This window comes from Rhineura floridana, chromosome 3 (genome assembly GCF_030035675.1).
Source record: "Rhineura floridana isolate rRhiFlo1 chromosome 3, rRhiFlo1.hap2, whole genome shotgun sequence".
Taxonomy (NCBI): Eukaryota; Metazoa; Chordata; class Lepidosauria; order Squamata; family Rhineuridae; genus Rhineura; species Rhineura floridana.
The window spans coordinates 200,238,844-200,261,889 of NC_084482.1; the positions used below are offsets into that span (position 1 = coordinate 200,238,844).

General features: G+C 44.4%; 1 protein-coding gene across 2 annotated transcripts; it reads left to right on the top strand.

Moving 5' to 3' along the window:
• Window positions 1-10,254: 10,254 nt before the first annotated feature.
• Window positions 10,255-21,345, top strand: LOC133381074 (zinc finger protein 585B-like). Of its 2 annotated transcripts, none has more exons than XM_061619567.1 (5): window positions 10,255-10,471; window positions 14,666-14,764; window positions 14,887-15,006; window positions 16,565-16,657; window positions 17,648-21,345. In XM_061619567.1, exons 2-5 carry the CDS (start codon window positions 14,689-14,691, stop codon window positions 19,954-19,956), a joined length of 2,598 nt encoding a protein of 865 aa, XP_061475551.1. In that variant the 5' UTR covers window positions 10,255-10,471; window positions 14,666-14,688; the 3' UTR covers window positions 19,957-21,345. The 2 variants fall into 2 exon arrangements, with proteins under 2 accessions (XP_061475551.1, XP_061475549.1); XM_061619565.1 differs by having other exon boundaries at window positions 10,255-10,460.
• The last annotated feature ends 1,701 nt before the right edge of the window (window positions 21,346-23,046 follow it).

Below are 23,046 nucleotides of genomic sequence, written 5' to 3' on the forward strand. Positions count from 1 at the left end.
CTCTTAGGCATCGCTTCCCCCCCAATAAATGGCACAGATTTGCATATGCTAATTTATATGTATAAATGCAAATTCAGAATTGCTACAATTTAAATAGAAAGGCATGTGGCCATAATGGAGAAGAGCTGTGCCTGCTTAGTCTGGTCTGAGCAGGTGTTGTTAACTACTGATGAGGAACTTCAAGGCCTCAGCTGCTCTTTCTCCTCAGGGCTATTTTGTAACCGGAGGGGACGTGACAGGCCTTTAAATTGGGGTAACTTGATCTGACCATTAAATGAAGCAGACGCAGGGGTGGGGAACCAGTTGCGGTCCAGATGCCCCTGTACTACAATTCCCACAATCCCTGTGACCATTGGTCATGCTGGCTGGGGCTGACAGGATTTGGAGTCCAACAACATTTGGAGAGCCAAAAGCCTCCCACCCTGAAGGAAAGTATGAGGAAGATCTCTGTATTTATAGGAAGGTGTTACTGAGGGGACCACAAAGGGTTCTTCCTACAGGACTGTTGGCCACAATAAAATGTGATGGTGCAACACAGCTCTGGCTTGAATTCAACTAAGTTCTAAGAGTAGACCCATTGAAATTAATAAACCCAAATTAGCCATGTCCATTGACTTCCATGGGCATTCTCCGAGCAGGGCAAACATTAGATGCAGCTCTTTTTCTCTGACCACATAATACAGGGCCAGGCCAACCATTAGGCAGAGCAACTTTTGCCAAACTGATGCTCTCCAGAAGCTTTGGACTACAACTCCCATCAGCCTTGCTAGCTGGGACTGATGGGAGTTGTAATCCAAAACATCTGATGGGCACCAGGTCAGCGAGGGCTGAGGCAGACTGAGGTGACTGCTGGGTATCATGAAAAGGCAGCAAACTGATATTTATTGTTGTCTTTTTACTGCCAAGGCAGTAGCAGGCTGTGGGGAACTTCAAGGTTTGCAGAAGTACAAAAAAAAAAAGGCTTTAGGGAAAAGACTTCTGGTGAGACCCCCAAACAGCCCACTGATTTCAATAGTACTACGTGAATATGATTTAACTGGATACAATCTGATGTGTAGGACATGCGATAGATGAAAAGTATGTAATTGTCACAGAAGAACAGGCAAACAAATAAAAAGATAACACAGTGAGATAACCCTTAATCGCATGCACTGCCCTGAACACCCTGAAGGAAGAGTGCTGTATTTGCTATCCTTGGGATCCCCTGGGAAACTCACCAAGCTAAATCTGCTGTGGCCTGGAACTGGGTGTGTGTTGACTGCTGAGTGGAACACAGCTGTGGGCAGCCTGAGGAAGTTCTATTGATCTTGGTGCCTCCAGTGAGACTGGGATGCTGTCCAACCCTCTTTGTTGTGAGATCTGGGGGGTGAGCTACTTTGGGCCCTGGATGAGAGCCAGGGTGGATGCACAGAGTCTTGGGTGAGAGGCAGCAGGCTGAGAGGGGAGATGTGTCAGAAGGAGAAGGAATTGACATATATTTTTATTTACTAGGGGCTTCCCCCTGTGTGCTTTGCGCACCAACCCCCTGGCACTCCCACCCACTGGTATCCCCAAACACCCCAATCCACAGCGCTACCAAATGCACAGAGACACCCAAGGCACACCCAAATACACAATCCAACTCCCCAAACAGCCCCCCAACCCCAGCCAACTCCCCAAACACCTCGCCCTTCTAGGGTTGCTAGGCTCAGGGCCTGAGACTGATCCTGTATCTTTAGGCGAAGAGAAAGTCAGCCAAGTGCAGGTGTTCTTGCAACCCTGTAATGGGAAAAACCACAAGGTGGAATTCTTCTTCCCTCTGCACAACTTTTAAAGATACAGAAGACCTCTTGGTTGCCAGGCCCAGTCTCCAAGAGGCCTTCTGTATCTTTAAAAGTTTTGGAGGGGGAAGGGAGAATTCCACCTTGAGGTTTTTCCCATTACAGAGTTGCAAGAACACCTGCAATTGGCTGACCTTCTCTTCTCCTAAAGATAAACAAGCACCTAGAAGAAAACAAGGCTGCAATTCTTGCCTGTTTTCGTGTTCACCTTTTAGTGAGGTGGGATAGGATTTGTCTTTTTCAAATTCTTGTTGATGGTTGAACACTTTTATGATTCTTGTTTTATTCTGTGCCATTGATTTTAAATGTTTGATTAGTTGTTCTGCATTTTAATACAGACTATTGGAGGCACTTAACAACAAAAACAGAGTATCCTTGAACTCTGATCAAGCCTCTTTCTTGCCTAGCTACAGGATAGAGAGTGGATGTTGAAATTAGCCTACTGTGACAAGGGAGTCAAAGCTTTCTCAAACTGCTCTACAATACCCAGACTCATAAGAACGTAAGAATCATAGAATGGTATAGCTGGAAGGGGTGTATAAAGTCATAGAGTCCAACCCTCTGCTCCATGCAGGAATCCAACTTCAAGCATACCTGACAAGCGGCCGTCCAGCTCCCTCTTGAACGCCTCTAGTGTTGGAGAGACCACCACGCAGGGGTGGCTCCAGGCATGCCGGGGCCCTTGGGCATCAGCTTGCCCTGGGCCCTGGCGTGTGTGTGTGTGCGTGCACGGGCATGCATGCATGGGTGCGCCCCCCCATGCCCCTTCCACCTACCTGTCTCCTGTCTTTTACCATTGCCATTAACCAAGATGGCAGCCGCAGTTTCCCTAAGGGGATGAAGCCTCCGCCGCCATCTTTGTTGATGGCACACATGCGTGCTACGCGTGCGCATCTCTGCCATCAACCAAGATGGTGGCAGAGGCTTCAGTACCTTAGGGAGACCGCAGCCGCCATCTTCACTAAGGACAATGCTAAAAAGCAGGAGACAGGTAGGTGGGGCGAGGGAATGGCGGGCAGGCGGAAGCTCCTACCCTGCAATCCATGGCTACTGCTGCAGATTGCAGAAGGGGAGTGGAGGAACCGCTGAGGGGGGGTCTGTAGCTGCAGGGGCCCTCTGTAGCTCCAGGGGCCCTCAGCCAGTGCCCCACCTGGCCGCCCCTTAGAACCGGCCCTGCCACCACCTCCCCAGATCATTGGTTCTATTGTCATACTGCTCTAACAAGTTTCTCCTGATGTTTAGCCGAAATCTGGGTTCCTGTAAGTTGAGCCCATTATTCCATGTCCTGCACTCTGGGACAATCAAGAAGAGATCCTGGCCCTCCTGTGTATGACAAACCTTCAAGTACTTTAAGAGCCATCATATCTCCCCTAAGTCTTCTCTTCTCAAGGCTAAACATGCCCAGTTCTTTCAGTCTCTCCTGATAGGGTTTTATTTCCATTCCCCTTGTTGCCCTCCTTTGAACCTGTTCCAGTTTGTCTGCAACATTCTTAAAGTGCTGTGTTCAGAATTTGATACAGTACTCAAGATGAGGCCTAACCAGTGCCAAATAGAGGGGAACTAGTACTTCATGCAATTTGGAAACTATACTTCTGTTAATGCAGGCTAAAATAGCATTTGCTTTTTTTGCAGCCACATCACGCTGTTCCCTCATATTCAGCTTGTGCTCAACAACAGTTCCAAGATCCTTCTTGCATGTTATATTGCTGAGCCAAATATTCCCCATTTGTGCATTTGGTTTCTTTTTCCTAGGTGTAGAAATTTGCAGTTACCCTATTAAATTTCATTTTGTTGTTTTCAGCCCAATGCTCCAGCCTATCAAGATCCCTTTGAATTTTGTTTGTGTCCTCCAAGGTGTAAACTATCCCTCCCAATTTTGTATCATCTGCAAATTTGATAATCATTCTCTGCACCTCCTTACTCAAGTCATTAATAAAAATATTGAAGAGCACTGGGTCTAGGACTGAGCCCTGTGGTACCCCGCTCATTACGTCCTTACACTTTGAGAAAGAGCCATTGATAAGCACTCTTATCTGAGGTACACCTCCTCTGGTCTTGAGTATGATTCTGTAGCCAACTGTGGATCCACCTGATAGTTGTTCCATTCAGCCCACATTTAGCCAGCTTGCTAATCAGAATTATCATGGGGCACTTTATTAAAAGCTTTGCTGAAGTCAAGATATATGATGTCCACGGCATTCCCACAGTCTGCCAGAGAGGTTACCTGATTAAAAAATGCCTTTTGCCTCTGTCCCCACTGGCATGTGGCCCCTAAAAGGTTGAATGTAGAGCGAACGCAGCACATGAAGTCTGAATGACAGAACAGATTATATGTAAGTGAAAGGATAAATTAATACAGAGTGTTGCTTTGAGGTATTTTGTAAAAAGCAGGGAATAAATATAATCTTAATCGTAGTTCTGTGTACATTTTAAGCAGCGGGGCTTCCTTTTGAGCAAACATGCATAGAGTTGTGCTGTAAAGTGGTGATTATTTAACTGGAGAGGAATGGGGAACATCAGGCCCCAGGGAACAGACGTGGCCATCTGGGCCTCCCTGTTTGGCCCTCAGAACTCTCCTCACCCTGAATGTTTTTGCCTGGCTGGACTGCGTCCTTGAACGCTGATAATGCCTCTTGCTTTCCTGGGTGGCGGATGCAGGAGTGTGTAGAGGCTAGCCTACTGCACCAAGGTAAAACGTGCATTTATTGCTCCATCCATTTTTGCTCCTGGATCCCTCCACAGCTAGCATGCAGCCCTTGGAAAGGTACCAAGAAGGGCATGCAGCCCTTGGGTTCCCCACTCTTGCACGAACGGCAAGCTCCTTCTCCAGATGCAGATCATTATAGAACCAACTGCTGTTGCGCTGTGAATCCTCCTCAGAGTGCATGCTTAAGAAGTAAAGTGTAAACCCAGCAAATGCTGCTTGCAACCGGGCAACATGTGAAACTGCCCTAAGAGGAAAACCTGCTGTACAGTATGTACAAGTGGGAGCTGCAACAAAATGTTGAAGTGTATCCTCTACCCTAAAAAGATTGCGCCTGTTCAGGGTTCCAGCCAGTCATTCCTTCCTAGCCTTGCATTCCATTATTCTCTTCAAACTGTTACTGTACAATACATCCCGTGGATACTGAGCATGCTTATTCCTCAGTAGGCTATTGGGTTTTTTTCCCTTTTAGGGTGCTTTTTAAAAAAAAGCCTTTTTGTACATCTGTAAACCCTAGTTTTCCTAATGATGCTGATCCCCTCTTCCTTGCCCCTTGTGAAATGCATAGCCACATTCTCAAAAGTCACATACCCTTGAGAGGATGAAAAGATGAAACATCAGCTCCCAACTAATTGCCTGCCATCCTAGAAATCACTGCAGCACTGAACACTATTGTTTTTATTAATAACAACAATGTATACAACACCTAAAGTTCACTAAGCATTTACAAAGATTAAAAACAAGAGAATCCCTGTGTGTAAGCATACAATCTAAAAGACACAACAGGAAAGGAAAAAGGAGTGGTGAGGGAAGAGGAAAACAAGCACACTCAGGCACCAGTTCTTTAGGAAGGGCTGTAGCTCAGTGATAGAGCAGCTGCTTTGCATAAGGAAGGTCCCAGCTTCAATCCCCAGCAACTTCAGGTAGGGATGGGAGGAGTGGCGTCACTAGGGTTGGTGTCACCTGGTGCGGTAACTCATGGTGTCACCCCCATGGACCTCCTCCCGTATCAGACCATACAGAATCCTTAGTAATGTTTTTTGTACTAATGTTACTCGTAAATCATAATTCCCATATATCACTGAATGTAATGGCAATAGTAGTGACATAAACAACTAGTAAAATTAAAATTACACCTTTAAATTACAATATCATACTCACAGCTCAAATTCTTGTTCTTATTACTAATGGGAGTTAATTATCTTGCGTATGCCCATAGTAAATTTTCAGATACTTTCAGACCTTCAGCAATTTTCAAGTGGTCTATGCAGAAGAAAGGTTTGGGAACCACTGGAATAAGACACCTGCTTATGTCCCTATGCTGCTCTCTCCCCTCATTTAGGTGCCTGGGATGCATACGTGTAGACACACCTCCTTACAATTATGGAAAGTAATTCTTAATAATAAGTCTCCAGACACAAAGTTACATAGGTATTTATCAGTTGTTTAGTAGAAAATTCAGAGCTGCAGGGTTCCTTCATGATAGTTACAGCCACGTACACCCTTTTTTGCTCCTGCTAAGAATGAGATCTTTGTTAATGCATTCTCTCACAACAACAAACATCTCTAGGAGCCAATCAGCATGAAAGTGGAGAGCGTTAGCAACTGAGAAGAGTCTACTCAGTGGCTGACTCACCTCCTTTCACTCTGATTGGCTCCAATCTACAGAAAAGGCAAGGAAGCATATTAGAAGACTCTTCTCAGTGACTAACACACTCCCTTTTCATGCTGACTGTAGGATGCTTGGAGACATAGGGACCCTGCTCCCAAAAAAGCAGAGGGACTAAGATCCCCTGGGCGACTACCCTCCTGGTGCTTATCGACATGACCGTAATATATTTTGTGACGTGCAAGTTCAATATTATTTATTAAATGTGTTTAGGATTACACTGATGGCATTCCCAAATATGTACTTTCACACAGACTTTGGTTTTCCATAACACAATGTTTGTCCAAGCCTCCACACTTGGGGGGGGCACTACTTGCACACCCCTTCCATAAGCACATCAAAGTTGGATACACACCTGAACCAAGACCCAGACAAAAGGGCACTCATAACAAAAAGGTAATTACAGTGGCTGAGTAGATCTTGTACAGTGGTTATACTGACTGGGCAGCCGCTGTCCTTCACATTTTACAAAATACTTTTTTCCTATACAAAGATTAAATTTCTGTGTATGAAAAAGTAATATATGAAGTGGTCTCAATAGTGAGAAAAGTAAACAAGTGAATGGTGATCCAAATGTTTTTCATTCTCACGTTATGAAACTAGCTGCCAGATGATGTATCACCTTCCCTATGCATGCAGCATAGACTGAAAAAACAGCACCCAAGCCACCATTCGATACGTGCACGTGTTCTTTCCGACATGAATCTACAGGTCTCAAAAAGTAATGTGTGACAAAGTCCTCAAACACCTTCTAACATGCCTCAAACATGGCCTCTTGTTCTGCCAGCATGCCTTCACACCATCACTTTGCCAAAACATAAGGATAGGTAAATTGCTTTTAGGGAGGTTCACAATTATGATTTCCTATTTATTTAATCTAAAAATATTTAAAATACATAAAAACAGCCAGGGGAAGATATTGGAGAAATATAAAATAAATGCAAATAAAAAAGGGGGGGGGAGGTGAAGAGACCTTAAATGTGCTACTCACCATCTCTCAGCCTATCCTCCCCTCAGGATGAAAACAATGGAGAACCATGACCACCCCCAGGAAGAAGGGCACACTTAAAATGTAGAGGAAAAAATCATCTACAACCATAGTGTGAAATCAAATACTTATTGGGACACAGTATGAAGAAATATTTATATAAACATGACTATCAAATATGTTTATGAATTACACAATCTTTAAATATATTTATAGTGCAATCCGATGTCTGTTTACTCAGAAGCAAGTCCCAATGTATTCAATGGGGTTTACTCAAACTGGGAAGTGTGCAGAGAACTACAGCCTCAAGTGATAAGGAACTTGTTCTTTCAACTTGTTCTTTTAAGTTGAGACCTTATCCAAGTCTGAGTCTGTGTTGGAATTGCTTTTTAATATGTTTTTAAGCCTTTTCTTCTTTTTTTTTTTAAATGTTTTTTTAAAGCTTTTAAAAAATATTTTCAAAGATGTTTTAATATATTTTAAAGTCTGTTTTTATGATGTTTTAAAGTGCTTTTAGTGCTTTTGTTTGCCGCCCTGGGCTCCTACTGGGAGGAAGGGCGGGATATAAATCAAATAATAAATAAATGAACTTCATTCACCCAGCCCAACATTCAGAATCATGCCTCTTTAGGCTGTTTTCCAACTCTTGCTTTATGGTTATTGGATTTTAAATGGCTTTATTTCTTGTTGTGTGCTGCCTTGGTTTCCAACCCTACCTCACAGGGTTGTTGGAAAGACTACACACACACACACACACTGCAGATGTATAAATACATACAGCCCATATAATAATTTATTGTCAAACCAGTTGGTCATTGCAGAAAAATCAGTATTAGTTTTTAAAAAATCAGTATTTGTTTCCTACAGAATAAAAACTGTAATACCTAAGTAAGCCCTGCCTACTTGCTTTAAAATAGGACTGGAGGAGGGGACTGAAAGAGAACACAAACACAATTCTTTTTTACATTCACTCCAAAGTCCCATTGATCTTCAGCACATTCATAACCATGTCTACTCAAAAGTAAATCCTATTGAATTCAATGGGATTTACTCTGGAGATATAGGATTAGCAATGCTTTTACCCCCACAAAAGCAAGTATTGGGAAGGTTTTCAAAACACTGCCCAGGATCTGACTCCTACACACAAGAGGGGAAAAAACTGAAATGTATATACTTACCCAATTTATGAGATTTTCAGATAAATGGGGGGGGGGGAAACCACCATTTTCTGGCCTTGCAATGAGGTTTACTAGACACTGCCACAGGTCAAACAAACACTTCACTGATTGGCTGCAATCCTGAATGGGCAGGGTTAAAGCTACGAAGTGCTATACAGTAGTTTAAAAAAAGATTTAACGGGGCGGCTGATGTTTTTATGTATATCTCGAAAACTGGACCACCTAGAGACTTAATTTTTTAAAAAAATTAAAGCTGAGAATCATCCCCCTCTGATGGTGTCACCTGGTGTGGTCCGCACCCCCGCACCCCCCTAGTGACACCACTTGGGGCGGCTGACGTTTTTATGTATATCTCGAGAACCAGACCACCTAGAAACTTAATTTTAAAAAAAAATTAAAGCTGAGAGTCACCCTGCTCTGATGGTGTCACCTGGTGCGGTCCACACCTCCCGCACCCCCTAGTGATGCCACTGGATGGGAGAGACCCTTGCCTGAAACCCTAGAGAGCCATTGCCAGCCAGTGCTGACATTACTGAGCTAGGTGAACCAATGGCTGACTTGGTATAAGGAGTTTCCTATGTTCCTAAAGTTGCTTGACAAGCTGGAGCAGATGCAGCTGAGAGAGGAGAGGAGAACAATGGAGCTGGTTTCTCAGCAGAGCCGATTGAGTGGACATGGCTGCCCTCTCTCTCTCTTTGCTACAGCTACTTGCATAGTTAAACTATGGAATTTGCTTCCGCAAGTTGTAGTGATGGTCACCACCTTGGATGGCTTTAAAAGAGGATGAGACAATTGGAGAATAAGACTATCAGTGGTTACTCGCAATGATGACTACATTCTACCTCCACTGTTGCAAGCCATTTGGCTCTGAATGCCAGCTGCTGGGAATCGTAAGTAGGGAGAGTGCTGTTGCACTCAAGTCCTGTTTACAAACTTCCACTAGACACCTGGCTGGGCAATGTGAGAACATGATGAGCCTTTGGCCTGATCCAGCTGGGCTTTTTTATGTTCTTAATGATTGCTGGTAGCTCTTCTTCGCTAGAGGTATTTAAACAAAGTCTGGATGGCCATCTCTCAGGGATTCTGTAGTTGCAAGACTCCTATATTGAGAAGGGGGTTGACTAGATGACCTCCCAAGTCCCTTACAACTCCAAAATACCATGATTCTATGTCAGTTGAGGGAGAGGAGGAGCCAAATAGAGCAGGTCTCTCAGCAGAGCAGATGAAGTGGGCTGGCTTCCCGGAGGCATCTGGTTGGACACTGTGAGAAGAGGATGCTGCACTAGAGGAACCTTTGGCTTATCTAGCAGGGCTTTTATGTTCTTATGTAGCCAGCAAAATAAGTTTGTTGTTATGTGCCTTCAAGTCGATTACAACTTATGGCGACCCTATGAATCAGTCACCTCCAAGAGCATCTGTCATGAACCACCCTGTTCAGATCTTGTAAGTTCAGGTCTGTGGCTTCCTTTATGGAATCAATCTATCTCTTGTTTGGCCTTCCTCTTCTTCTACTCCCTTCTGTTTTTCCCAGCATTATTGTTTTTTCTAATGAATCATGTCTTCTCATTATGTGTCCAAAGTATCTGCAAGAAATAATACTAAAATCATCACCACCACCATCCTGCTCTTCTCTTTATAGAGCACCCATTTTATTTTCCAAAGAATTTTGCAAGCTTCTTAAAACACTGGGGCCCAGGACACAAATTTGTATATAATGTGCATACACCAGTTTATATATATAGATCCCTTTGGGAAATTAAGATGGTGGATGCGTGAGCTTTTTTACCAGCACTGTGCTTTGACGTGCAGCCAGCCACCCTATAGTTCCTCCACTACCTGCCCATTCCTCTCTTTATTTCCACCCACCCACCGACCCATCCTGCCACTTCTCAGATATGCTCAAGGGGTTAAGCGGAGAGAGCGCTCGTTCCTAGAGAGGATCAGATAAAGATGTGAGATCTGGAAGTGCAAAAAACAACAACAATAGAGCCTCCTTCCTGTCCCGCCCCGCCCCCCTTTTCTGGATGTTGGAATTTGACACAATCTGGCAGAAATTTGGGATTTGCCGAAGAGGTTGCAATGCAAAGGTTGCGAGGAGCGGGTGAGTTAAAGGTACAGAGGCGAGATCTGCGTTGAGGGGAAGGGGTGGGAGAAGAACAGCATTCTAATCTGAATGACCGGGGAGGAGGGAGCAAACCCTCCCCAAATCAAAGGGTCTTTCTATGCTGCATATCCCCGCGAAGGCCCCTGACCCTCCCGCCGACCCCCGTTCCGTTTAAATCTATCCAAGAGCAATTTAATGCGCGAACAAAGAAATCGGAGGGAGGGAGGGAGGGGGGCGGGCACTGTGGAAGGAGATCGCCTCGCATCACAATGCAGTGAAGTTGGAAACAAAAGAAGTGTGCGTTGAGAACCTAAAAAAAGAATCTTGTTGGATGAGAGGAAAGGTCCATCTAGTCTAGCATCCTTTCCCCCCCCCCGATCCCCACAAGCAGCCCTGAAGGCAAGGTCTCTCTTCCCACCCCCCCTGAAGCGCCCCTCCCTCGCAACTTACGTTCAAGGGTCATTGGAGGCTGGTGGCTTCAGTGTAAGTGGGACAGAGAATCCGCTCCTGGTTTTAGTGCCAATTTTCAAGGAACACCGACAGCTCCTTGAACGTTCCGACTAAAACTCAGAGCGGATTCACTGTCCTATTGACATTAGAGCCACCAGCCTCCACTGAGGTGCATCGCCGCCTCTGATGTTGTCGATTCGCATTTTGCTCTCATGACTCTTTGATAGCATTGCCCCCCACGCGTTTGTCTCAGTCCCCCTTTTAAAGCCATCTAGGTTGGTTGGATGTTGCCACAGCTTGTAGCAAGGAGTTCCACAGTTTCACCGTGCACAGTGGAAAGCCATGGCAGCCAGAAAACAACAAAAATGGCTTTTCTGAAGATGACTGGAACGACTGCGTGTGCCACAATGAATATTTGAAGATGCTGCAAGAGTCTCTTATTTTTGCAGCAACAGACTTAATGCCATCATGTAACCCACTGGAATTTGCCATGGATACTGGGCGCCTGTTTGTGTGTCTAGGGTTTTCCACTTGTGCATTCTTTGCATCTTGGTGATACTTCAAATATTGTAGTCCCAAAATAATGTTTGGGTATTTATGTTATTTTATTAAACAGAAGTTCTTTACCATTTAATTGTAAAAACCACTAAGCGGTTTGCATAAAATGTAAAACTCGCATTAAAATTATCAATAAAAACCAGAAGTTAAAAACAAGTTGACCTGAAAAGTCCAAAAAATCTCCCCAGCCCACACCCCTCACTTTCCGCCCCTCCGCCCCCACAAATATTTTTGCCTGGCTGGAATGTGGCCTTGAATTCTTGATATGGCTTCTTGCTTGCCTGAATAGAGAGGGGTGTGTTAGAGTAAAATTGACATTTGTTGCTCAGCGCACTTTTACCTCTAGCCCTGCCCACCACTGGCATGTGGCCCTCAGAAGGGTTGCTCAGAAGTGAATGCTGCTCTTCTGCTGAAAAGGGTCCCCCTCCCCCCGTGCTTTAAGCAAGCATCTGGCTTGCCTTCTGTTTGACATTTTTAGTCTCTCAGCTGTTTTGCTCAGCTGCGGTTGAGTTTGATATTGTATTGTTAGGTTTCAATTTCTTTTCTTATTGCTTTTTGTTTTTTAAAAGCCACATTAAGTGCTCTGTTGAAGTGGGATGTAAATCACATGGAGATAATAATACTGACCTACCTTACAGGGCTGCTGCAAAAAATATGAATTAGTGTATGTGAAGCACTTGCAGTGGGTTAGATTTAAATTTGGCTTCTTAGCTGCTATTACCCGGACCTGGAGAAGTGTGCAGAGCTCCAGGCCACCATTGCCAAGGGGACTGGAATGTTGAGGAAAAAGGGAATGACAGTTAAACTGTGAAGGGTGGCAGTTAAAGGGAGGTGAATGTGGTGTGGCAAGTGCCATTGTGTAGATTGCTACCCAGGGGCAGGATAGAAATTAAAATAATAATTGTAGTAGTAGTAGTGATCTGGGTTGGGAGTTTGAAACCAAAAGAAGCATTTAAAGTTTAAAGTGCTTTACACAAAATGAATAACTTCCTGTCAATATATGATAACTTCAAAATCCTCTACACTAGGGGTAGCCATCATGGTGCCCTCTAGATGTTTTTGGACTCCCATCACCCTCCCAGCCAGCACAGCCAATGGTCAGGGATAATGAGAGCTGGGGTCAAACGAGATGTGGAGAGCACCATGTTTATTTTATGTATTTATTGCATGTATATCCCACCTTTCCTCCAAGGAGCTCAAGGTGGTGTACTCTCTCCATTTTATCCTCACAACAACCCTGTGAGGTAGGTTAGGCTGAGAGATGGTGATTGGTCCAAGGTCACCCAGTGAGCTTCATGGCTGAGTGGGGATTTGAACCCTGCTCTCCCAAGTCCCATTCTAGCACTCTAACCACTATGCCACACTGGCTGCCCCTTCTTTTAGATACTCTTTCTATACAACATGGTGACACATTGGGTTTCTAAATTGAGAGACCTGCCCAAAGTCACCGTGTTGACTGGGTGCTACATTATTGCGATGCCCACATGATGGTGCACTCTTTTGCAGGTTGTCAGTTCCCCCGTTCCTCACAGCTATTCAGTCCCTTTCAGTTCAAGCTGTATTGCCCAGTCATGATGTTAGACTCCATCTCCCAGCAGCCCCAGCCAACATGGCCAGTGGTCAGGGTGGATGGGAGCTGGAGTCCAGCAGCATCTGGAGGGACACATATTCCTCACCCCTGCTCTAGACAAAATTCTGCTGCCAGCCTCATCAGGTCGTAGCTTGCACCTCAATAAATCCATGCCAAACAGGAGTAGGCCTCTTTCAGTCATGGCTTCCTCCAAAAATCCCATTCCCCTCACAGAGCTACAATTGTCAGAGTTCTCTGGGAAGAGGGACTAACAAACCACTCTAAGAATTATAGCTCTGTGTGAGGAATAGGGGTCTCCTAACAATTCTCAGCATCCTTCACACACTACACTTCCCAGGATTCTTTGGAGGAAGTCATGACTGAAGTGGAACAGTAGTGGAATAAATGTATGGTGTGGTGTAGCCAATGTGGTGCCCTTCAGGTGTTGTGAGTCTACAACTCCCATCATCCCCGACTATTTGGTCATGCACGCTGGCACTGATGTGAGTTGGAGTCCACAATGTCGAAGGGCACCTCGTTAGCTAACCCTTCTCTAACGGGCTCTCCTCCTGATTGTAAACACAACGAAGAGTCTTGGTGCACCTCCAAGGCACTGAGATTATTGTGGCATAAGCTCTCAGAGTCCACTTCATCAGTTGCATGAAGTGTTTGCCCTCAGTGGACTCTTGTCCACAGGAAATTAAATCTATCATTTTTTATGGTGCCCCAAGACAATTTGTGGCTTTTGCTTGGAGAGGCTAAGGGTGCCTCCAGACTATCAGGATTTTGCAGGAAGGATTCAAGCACATACTGGGAAATGTAGGTTTGTGCAATTAGAGTGGATTAAAGGACTCTGTCACCCAAGTGCAACAAATCTGTATTTTTAAAAAAAAAATTAAGGAAGAGTTTTTGCAGTTTGGAAAGTGATGATGAAATGCATTGAAAAGTGTGGGATGAATGAATGATTAACAGAAATAAGTGAAGACACCCTGGAAACACATCAGGATGAATGTTCATTGTCACACAAAACCACCCTGTAAAAATACCAGAACGAATGCTGAATAAAGGCCAGATTGAGCCCCCCTTCTTTTTATTGTGCATTCGTGATTGTTTGTACTCGTGAGGGTTTGGGGACGGTTATACACAATCCTACTGTCAAAACTTGCAAAGGTTTTTGGGCGGACACATTACTTGATTTCCACCCAGTGCATGTCCCTTAGGTTTCTGTTGAAATCCAGTAACTTTTCATACCACAAATGCTCCAGATTGTTTTGCCCCACTTTCGTCGTGCGACAGTGCAAGAGCTCCCTTCCAGATGGCAATAATGTGGTAACACTGAGGAAGCATCACAGAACAACTAAAAAAGTAGAATGATGTGTGGATGGTCTAGTATAAATCCTCCACTTGCACTCTTATTGCAGCAATGTCTTGTTGCAGAAGACACCCACCAAAAAAAACACACCACCAGTCTGGAGAGGCCCATAGTCGAACCACCACATAAACTTTGCACAAGCACATCTGGATGAACACTGACAAATGGGTCATCTGGAGAAGCCCTAACATGGCTACTCCCTGCTCCTGGAAGTTCCTTCTGATTGGGTCTGTCTCTTTCCTCCATCATCAGGTTTTCCTCTTCGCAAACCCAACATGATCTCTCGACTTGACCATGGAGAAGATCTTTCAGCCAAGAAGGAAAGAGAGACGCTATTGGATAGTGGAATTGGTGAGACAGCAAATAAGCTAACTCACAAGAAACAAACTGGTCATTGAGCAAAGGCCCATTGCCTCCCTCTGGCCTCTCCTCTACCCCAGACCCTTTTAATATATTTTTTGCCCCCTGAACAGAGTTTCCTGATGTGATAATAAAGGTGGAACAAGAAGAGGAACTGTGGCTGTCGGAGAAATCAGAAGAAGCAGCAAATCTGTTGAATCCATCTCTCCAGGAAAAAGAAAGTGTACCCTCAGGTGAGGAGCAGGCTTAAATCTATCTTCATAGATCAGGGGTGGGGAACCTTTTTTGACCCAAGAACCACATTCCCTCACAGAGAACCTTCTGGGGGCTATTTGCCAGTGATCGGCAAAGCCAGCAAGTGGGGCCTGTGTAAAAGTGGGAGGAGCAATGGATGCACCCCTTACCTTTGGACTGCAAGCCACATTCCAGCCACTCAAGTCAGAGATTTTTACATGCACACAACACACACCTCTCTCCATCCTCTAGGACTTTTGCTTGCCTGGATGGAGATATGTGGGTAGGTATTAGGGTTGCCAGGCTCAGGGCCTGAGACTGATCCTGTACCTTTAGGAGAAGAGAAAGTCAGCCAAGTGCAGGTGTTCTTGCAACCCTGTAATGGGAAAAACCACAAGGTGGAATTCTCCCTCCCCCCTCCACAACTTTTAAAGATACAAAAGACCTCTTGGTTGCCAGGCCTGGACTCCAAGAGGTCTTCTGTATCTTTAACAGTTGTGGAGGGGGGAGGGAGAATTCCACCTTGTGCTTTTTCACATTACAGGGTTGCAAGAACACCTGCACTTGGCTGACTTTCTCTTCTCCTAAAGATACAGGATCAGTCTCAGGCCCTGAACCTGGTAACCCTAGTAGGTATGGAGACCTCGGAATTTTGTTTGGCTGGAATGTAGCCTAACATAGAAAGGTAAGAGTTGCATCTGTTGCTCTACCCTCTTTTTGCCTTTGGCCCCACTCAACACTGTTATTCCCCCACCCTGCCCCTCCGAGGTTGCCCAAAAGGGAGTGCAGCCTCAGGCTGAAAGCTACTCTGCACTAGATGGCTGCAAGGATTCTATGATTCTTTAGATGCCCAGTGAACTAACATTTGCACAGCTTAAGTCGCATCTTGAGCGAGGGAAGGGATAATCCAATTTAAGAGAAGCCATTAGATTGTGGGAAAGGCTATGGTCTCTTCCTGAAAAACTAGTAATTGGAGTTCCAGATATCATTCCATCCCTTCTTGTCTAATGAGAACTGGTGTAGCCTAGTGACTTAAGAGGCTGAATTACAAACCAGGAAAATCCTAGTTCACATCTCTCCTCTGCCATGAACTTATTGGGTGTCCTTCGTCAAGCCACTCTGATCTCAGTCTTCCCATCTGAAATGTGGGGGATAATAATGCTGACTTGCCTTGTAGGGCTGTTGCAAGGATTACAACTAGATAACTTCCTCTTTCAACAAGCCTTTTAAGGTCAGACCTTATCCCAGTCTGCGTCTGTGCTGGAATTGCTTTTTAATGTTTTTAAACCTTTTCTTTCTTTCTTTTTTAAAAGATGTTTTTACAGCTTTTTTAAAAAGGTGTTTTTAAATATGTTTTATTTTAATGTATTTTAAAGTCTGGTTTTATGATGTTTTAAAGTGTTTTTAGTGCTTTTGTTTGCCGCCCTGGGCTCCTATTGGGAGGAAGGGCGGGATATAAATTAAATAATAACATAAATAATAAATAACACACAGGAAATGCTTTGAATACTTGAAGGCACCATACAAATATTATATTGTTGTCTTCCCTCTGGCCAGGATTTCCTGCTGTGGTAATAAAGAAGGAAGAAGATGAAGGTCTGTGGGTACTGTGTCACCAGGGCTCTGAGGAAAATGAAACTGCCCACTCGGGTGAGAGATTTGTTTAGCTAAGTCTGGATCCCTAAATAATACACCATTTGTGCTATCAGGACACACACACAAAAGATCTCTTTCAAGATCACAGTGAAATAACCGTCAGAGAGATAGTTCAACAATTGTCACTGTTTCACTTTTGTGGAATCAAAATCACATTTGGGCACTGATTTTCATTGGTGGCTCTCTCCATACCCAGTGTGCAGGGCAAGGTCAGCACTGGAAGGATAATCTCCAGCAAGTTGCAGGCCAAGGAAATTATTTTGACCCAGCTTTGTATTGTTTTGCAATCCTTTTTGTCTATTGTGGTGTTTGTTATTGCACCCTATTTATTGTATCCACATCTTTTTATTTATGCATTAGTTGTGTTTTCTTTGGTCCGCAACTTTGTTATTTGCATGTTTCATTGAGGGACCTCCTCCTTTTGTACTTGCTTCTCTAAAAACTTCAACAAAAGGGCAGCCTGATCCTTCTCCAGGCTCTGCTTCTGTATTTTTAGAAACCTAACTCCTTACATGTGTAGCATTTGCACTTGATGTATATTTTCTACCCAAAACCCAGGTGCATATACTTGAGTCTAAAAAGTGTAACAAACGGCCCTGAATGTTATTGGGTTGTATCCAGTAAAGTCACTGCACAAGCAGAATGACTTCTGCTCACACAGTGGAACTTCCCCTCCCTCTCCTCCCCCCATATGCTCCTTGAATTCCTCCAAAACTGTTCTGGGGTTTACCACAACCCTCCAGAGCAGATTTGGGGGTGGGTGGGATATGGGGGGCATGCAAAGGGAGAAAGGGGACGGAAATTTTCATTGCATGAGCACAAGTTGTTTTGCTTACGCAGTGACATAACTTGGTTCAGGCCATTGTTAAAGAGAACACCATGGCACTGTTTTCTCTTCTGCACAGACCATAGGATGTGGTGGTAGTGCACACCAAGCAGTTAAGCTTGCTCATTCACAATATGGTTTTCTCTTTATTCCAACAGAAGAGGGCCACAACAAAAGCTATGCAGAAGAGAAGGAGAATAAATGCTCAGAGTGTGGGAAAAGCTTCACACAGAGATCTAGCCTTATCAGACATGAGAAAACGCACACTGGAGAGAAGCCATACGAATGCTTGGAGTGCGGGAGAAGCTTCAGTCAGAGGTCTATCCTGACCCGACATGAGAGAACTCATACAGGGGAGAAACCGTACACATGCTCGGAGTGTGGGAAGAATTTCCGCCACAAGTCGGCGCTTCTCAGGCATGAGAAGATGGAAGCCGGGGAGAGGCCGTACGAATGCTCCCACTGTGGAAAGGGCTTCATTCAGAGGTCAAACTTCCTCATCCACGAGAGAATCCATACTGGTGAGAAACCGTACCTGTGCTCGGACTGTGGGAAAAGCTTTGTTCAAAGGTGGCACCTTCTTGTCCATGAGATGACGCATAAGCCAGAGGAGTCCTATCAGTGCACGAAGTGCGGGAAGAGATTTAATCACAGCTTAAACCTTGTTGTTCATGAAAAGAGCCATGTGGGAGAGAAAATGTATCCATGTTCTGACTGTGGGAAAAGCTTCACACAGAGATCTAGCCTTGTCAGGCACAAGAAAACCCACACTGGGGAGAAGCCACACAAATGCTCAGAGTGTGGGAGAAGCTTCAGTCAGAGGTCTATTCTGACCCGACATGAGAGAACTCATACGGGAGAGAAACCATACAAATGTTCGGAGTGTGGGAAGAATTTCCGCCACAAATCAGCACTTCTCAGGCATGAGAAGATGGAAGCCGGGGAGAGGCCATATAAGTGCTCCCACTGTGGAAAGGGCTTTATTCAGAGGTCCAACTTTCTCATACATGAGAGAACCCATACTGGTGAGAAACCATATAAATGCTCAGAGTGTGGGAAAAACTTTGTTCAGAGGTCGCACCTTCATGTCCACGAGATGACGCATAAGCCAGAGGAGCCCTATCAGTGTTCAAAGTGTGGGAAGAGGTTCAACCACAGCTTAAGCCTTGTTATCCATGAAAGAAGCCACACGGGTGAGAAACCATATCAGTGCTCCAGCTGTGGGAAAAGCTTCATTGACAAATCGAGCCTTATCAGGCACGAGAGGGCACATAGAGGAGAGAAGCCATATACATGCTCCGACTGTGGGAAACACTTCAGTTATAGGTCAGCCCTCATCAGACACAAGAAAACCCAAGCAGGAGGGAAGCCATATTGGTTCTCAGCCTGTGGGAAAAGCATCATTTGCAAATTGAAGCATCTCGCACATGAGAGAACTCATAATGGAGAGAACCTATATAAGTGCTCCTACTGTGGAAGAGCCTATAACCTGAAGTACAAGCTTCTCATCCATGAGCGAACTCACACAAGAAAGAAACCGTATCAGTGTTCAGAGTGTGGGAAAAGCTTCAGCCAGAGATCCAACTTCATTGTGCACCAACGGACCCACACGGGAGAAAAACCACATAAGTGCTCTGACTGTGGGAGGCCCTTCAACGATGGGCGAAACCTCATGAAGCACAAGAAGACGCACACAGGAGAAAAACCCTACAAATGCTGCATCTGCGGGAAAAGCTTCACTAACAAATCGAGCCTTGTCGTCCACAAGAGGACCCACACGGGAGAGAAACCGTACAAATGCTCAGATTGCGGGAAAGGCTTCACCAGCAAATCGAGCCTGATTAAACATGAAAGAACCCACACGGGGGAGAAGCCCCATACATGCTCAGATTGTGGGAAAAGCTTCATTCAAAGGTCAAACCTCCTCAGGCACAAGAGGACCCACAAAGGAGAGAAAACGGATCAGTTCTCAGATGGCGGGGAAAGTTCCAGGTGCAACTTGACTTTGATTAGATGCATGGGAGCCCACATAGAAGAGAAACCATATAAATGTGCAGAATGTGGGAAAAGCTTCAGTGAAAGACGAAACCTCATAGTGCATGAGAGGACCCACACGGGGGAGAGACCATATAAATGTACGCACTGTGGGAAAACATTCACCAACAAAACGACGCTCATGGTCCACAAGAGGACACACACAGGGGAGAAACCGTATAAATGCTCAGACTGTGGGAAAAGCTTCCCTTACAAATCAAGCCTGATTAAGCACGAGAGGACCCATACTGGAGAGAAGCCATACAAATGTGCAAGTTGTGGGAAAGGATTCAACCAAAGTGCCAATTTGCTTGCGCACGAGAGAACCCACACGGGAGAGAAGCCATTTAAATGCTCAGACTGTGGGAAAAGTTTCAGTGACAGATCAAATCTTATTAGACACCAGAAGAGTCATAGTGGAGAGCAACTCTAGCAAGGCTCATGCTCTGGTATCTCTGATAGAGCCTTTTCTGGACTATACAATTATAGACCGCTGGTGGGGTGGTGTTGACCTATTTGAATGCTCCCAAATTTGTGTGTGGAGGAACCTCCCTGTACATAGAAAATCAGCACATCAAGAAAATATTCTCTGACATGCTATTTTTCTATCTGCAGGGAATTTCAGATACGGAAGAACTCTCCCCCCTCCCAGGAGCCTGTAGCAGTTCAGTCCAGAAATCTTTTTTTACTGTTGATTAACTAGTGTTAATCCACTAGATTGGTGGATCTTTAGTTCCCCATCTCCCAGGCATCATTCGTGAGTTCTAAGTTGTTAATGCGTACATTCTGTTACCTTCTGACTTTTTGCTTTTCCTGTATAGCTTCCTGAAAGTATTTCTGAATGAAATTTTTTAACTCTATTAGTAGTGTAAAGTTCCCACCGGGGAATTAACTGTATGAATAACAGAGAAAGTGCACAGGCAAAGAAAACTTGATTTGGCTATCTATATAAATTGGTGTGGAACAGGTTTATCGTAGGGTGATATAAATTGGTGTCAGATGATAGAACAGGAAAAAGGGGAAAGCTATTGTATAACTCCATTCTTGCAGATCTGAAATTAGGTATTTTCTGGGAAAATCCTGCTCCAACAATTGCCGATCTTTTGCCATCTAGAAACCTACACATAGTTTGGATTCCCCTGCCCAGTGGTGCCACCGCTGCTGAACCACCTGAAGATAAAGCAACTGGGAGAGGCATATGCCCTTCAAGTCGTAACAGGGTTGTTGCATCAAATAGCCACTTCCAGATGTTGGGATGGTGATTCCCCGGGGTCTGTAGCTTGGATCCTGCATGTGAGGATGCAGCAGACTGTTTTGCAGTACCCTACTAGATGTATCCTTTGTTCATTGGTGTAGAATCCTGCAGATCTGCTCCGAAGCAGATCCACCTTTAAAATCCTCATGGCTGAAGAACATCCATTGAGGGGATCAAGGGAGTGAATTGATAAAATTCTCTTTCAAATATTTGATGAAAGTTTTCTTTTGTTTTTTAATCAGGAGTCTCCATTTGGAGCTTTCCTTTGATATTAAAGGATAAAGAATAGCATTGTTAAAAATCTGGGTTTAAACTTAATTTAACAGTAAGGGATTGTGTTTATGCCACAATTCCTGGGGAGAACAATAAAAGTACAGAATGCGATGCTGGGCCCAGCCATCAGTTTTCATATTTTGGGTGTTGCCCAGTTTATGTTAAGCCGTTGTTATTCTCTGCCTTATATTTTATTGTTTTATTGTTACTGGAAGCTGCCCAGACAACTTTGCTTTTGGGCGGCATATAAATATTACTGTTTAAATAAACTTTTTTAAAAATAGAAAAATTAAAGAGCAAGTTTTCTGGTCTTTCTGGCTTTGAACAAATAGGCTTGAAAGTCTTTGGGTTACTTGCTGAAATCTCAGAAGCCAAATTTATTTCCATTGGTTGGGAGCAAGTCTACAGTGCCTCAAAGGTCCTGTGGCTAGAAAAACAGGAATTATGCAAAATACAGATTATGTAAATTGTCTGATTTTTAGGATTTATAGAAGTCACATTGTGTAAATGCAGATTTGAATCCAACAGTGTGGTGTGGCTGCAAAAAAGGCAAATGCTATATTAGGCTGCATTAACAGAAGTATAGTTTCCAAATCGCGTGAAGTATTAGTTCCCCTCTATTCAGCACTGGTTAGGCCTCATCTTGAATACTGCGTCCAGTTCTGGTCTCCGCACTTCAAGAAGGATGCAAACAAACTGGAAGGATTCAGAGGAGGACAACAAAGATGATCAGGGGACTGGAAACAAAGCCCTATGAGGAGAGACTGAAAGAACTGGGCACGTTTCGCCTGGAGAAGACTGAGGGGAGATATGATAGCACTCTTCAAGTACATGAAAGGTTGTCACACAGAGGAGGGCCGGGATCTCTTCTCGATCGTCCCAGAGTGCAGGAGACGGAATAATGGGCTCAAGTTGCAGGAAGCCAGATTTCGACTGGACATCAGGAAAAACGTCCTAACTGTTAGAGCCATATGACAATGGAACCAATTACCTAGAGAGGTAGTAGGCTCTCCAACACTGGAGGCCTTCAAGAGGCAGCTGGACAGCCATCGGTCAGGAATGCTTTGATTTGGATTCCTGCATTGAGCAGGGGGTTGGACTTGATGGCCTTATAGGCCCCTTCCAACTCTACTATTCTTTGATTCTATGAATTGAAGGAACTGGCTGAAGACATCTCAAAACCACTGCCTATTATATTTGTGAAATCGTGGAGGATGGGCGAAGTGCCAGATAACTGGAGGAGAGCTAATGTTCCTATCTTCAAAAAATACAAAAAGGAGGAATCTGGGAGCCACTGACCAGTCAGCCTGACATCAATCCCTGGGAAAATTCTGGAGCAGATTATAAAGCAAGTCAATCTTGAAAACAATGCAGTGATTACTAGTAGCCAACATGGATTTGTCAAGAACAAATCCTGCCAAACTAATCTTATTTTTCAATCGGGTAACTTCCCTGATAGACTGTGGAAATGCTGTGGGCATAATACATCTCAGCTTCAGCACAGTTTTTGACAAAGTGCCTGATTCTGATTAGCAGGCTATCTAAATGTGGACTGAATGGAACAACTATCATGTGGATCCAAAGTTGGCCACAGAATTGTACTTTAATAGTGCTTATCAATGGTACTTTCTCAAACTGGGGGGAGGTAACAAGAGGGGTACTGCAGGGCTTTGTCCTGGGCCCGGTAGTCTTCAACATTTTTATTAATGACATGGATGAGGAGGGGCAGGGAATTCTTATCAAATTTGCAGATGAAACAAAACAAAGTTGGGAGGGATAGCTGATACCTTGGAATAAAGAAAATTCAAAGTGATCTTGGTAGGCTGGAGCATTCGACTGAAAACAACGGAATGAAATTTAACAGGGATAAGTGAAAAGTTCTACACCCAGGAAAAAGAAACCAAGTGCACATTTATAAGATGGGAGATACGTGGCTCATCAATACTACATGCAAGAAGGATCTTGGGATTGTTGATCATAAGAATATGAGCCAAC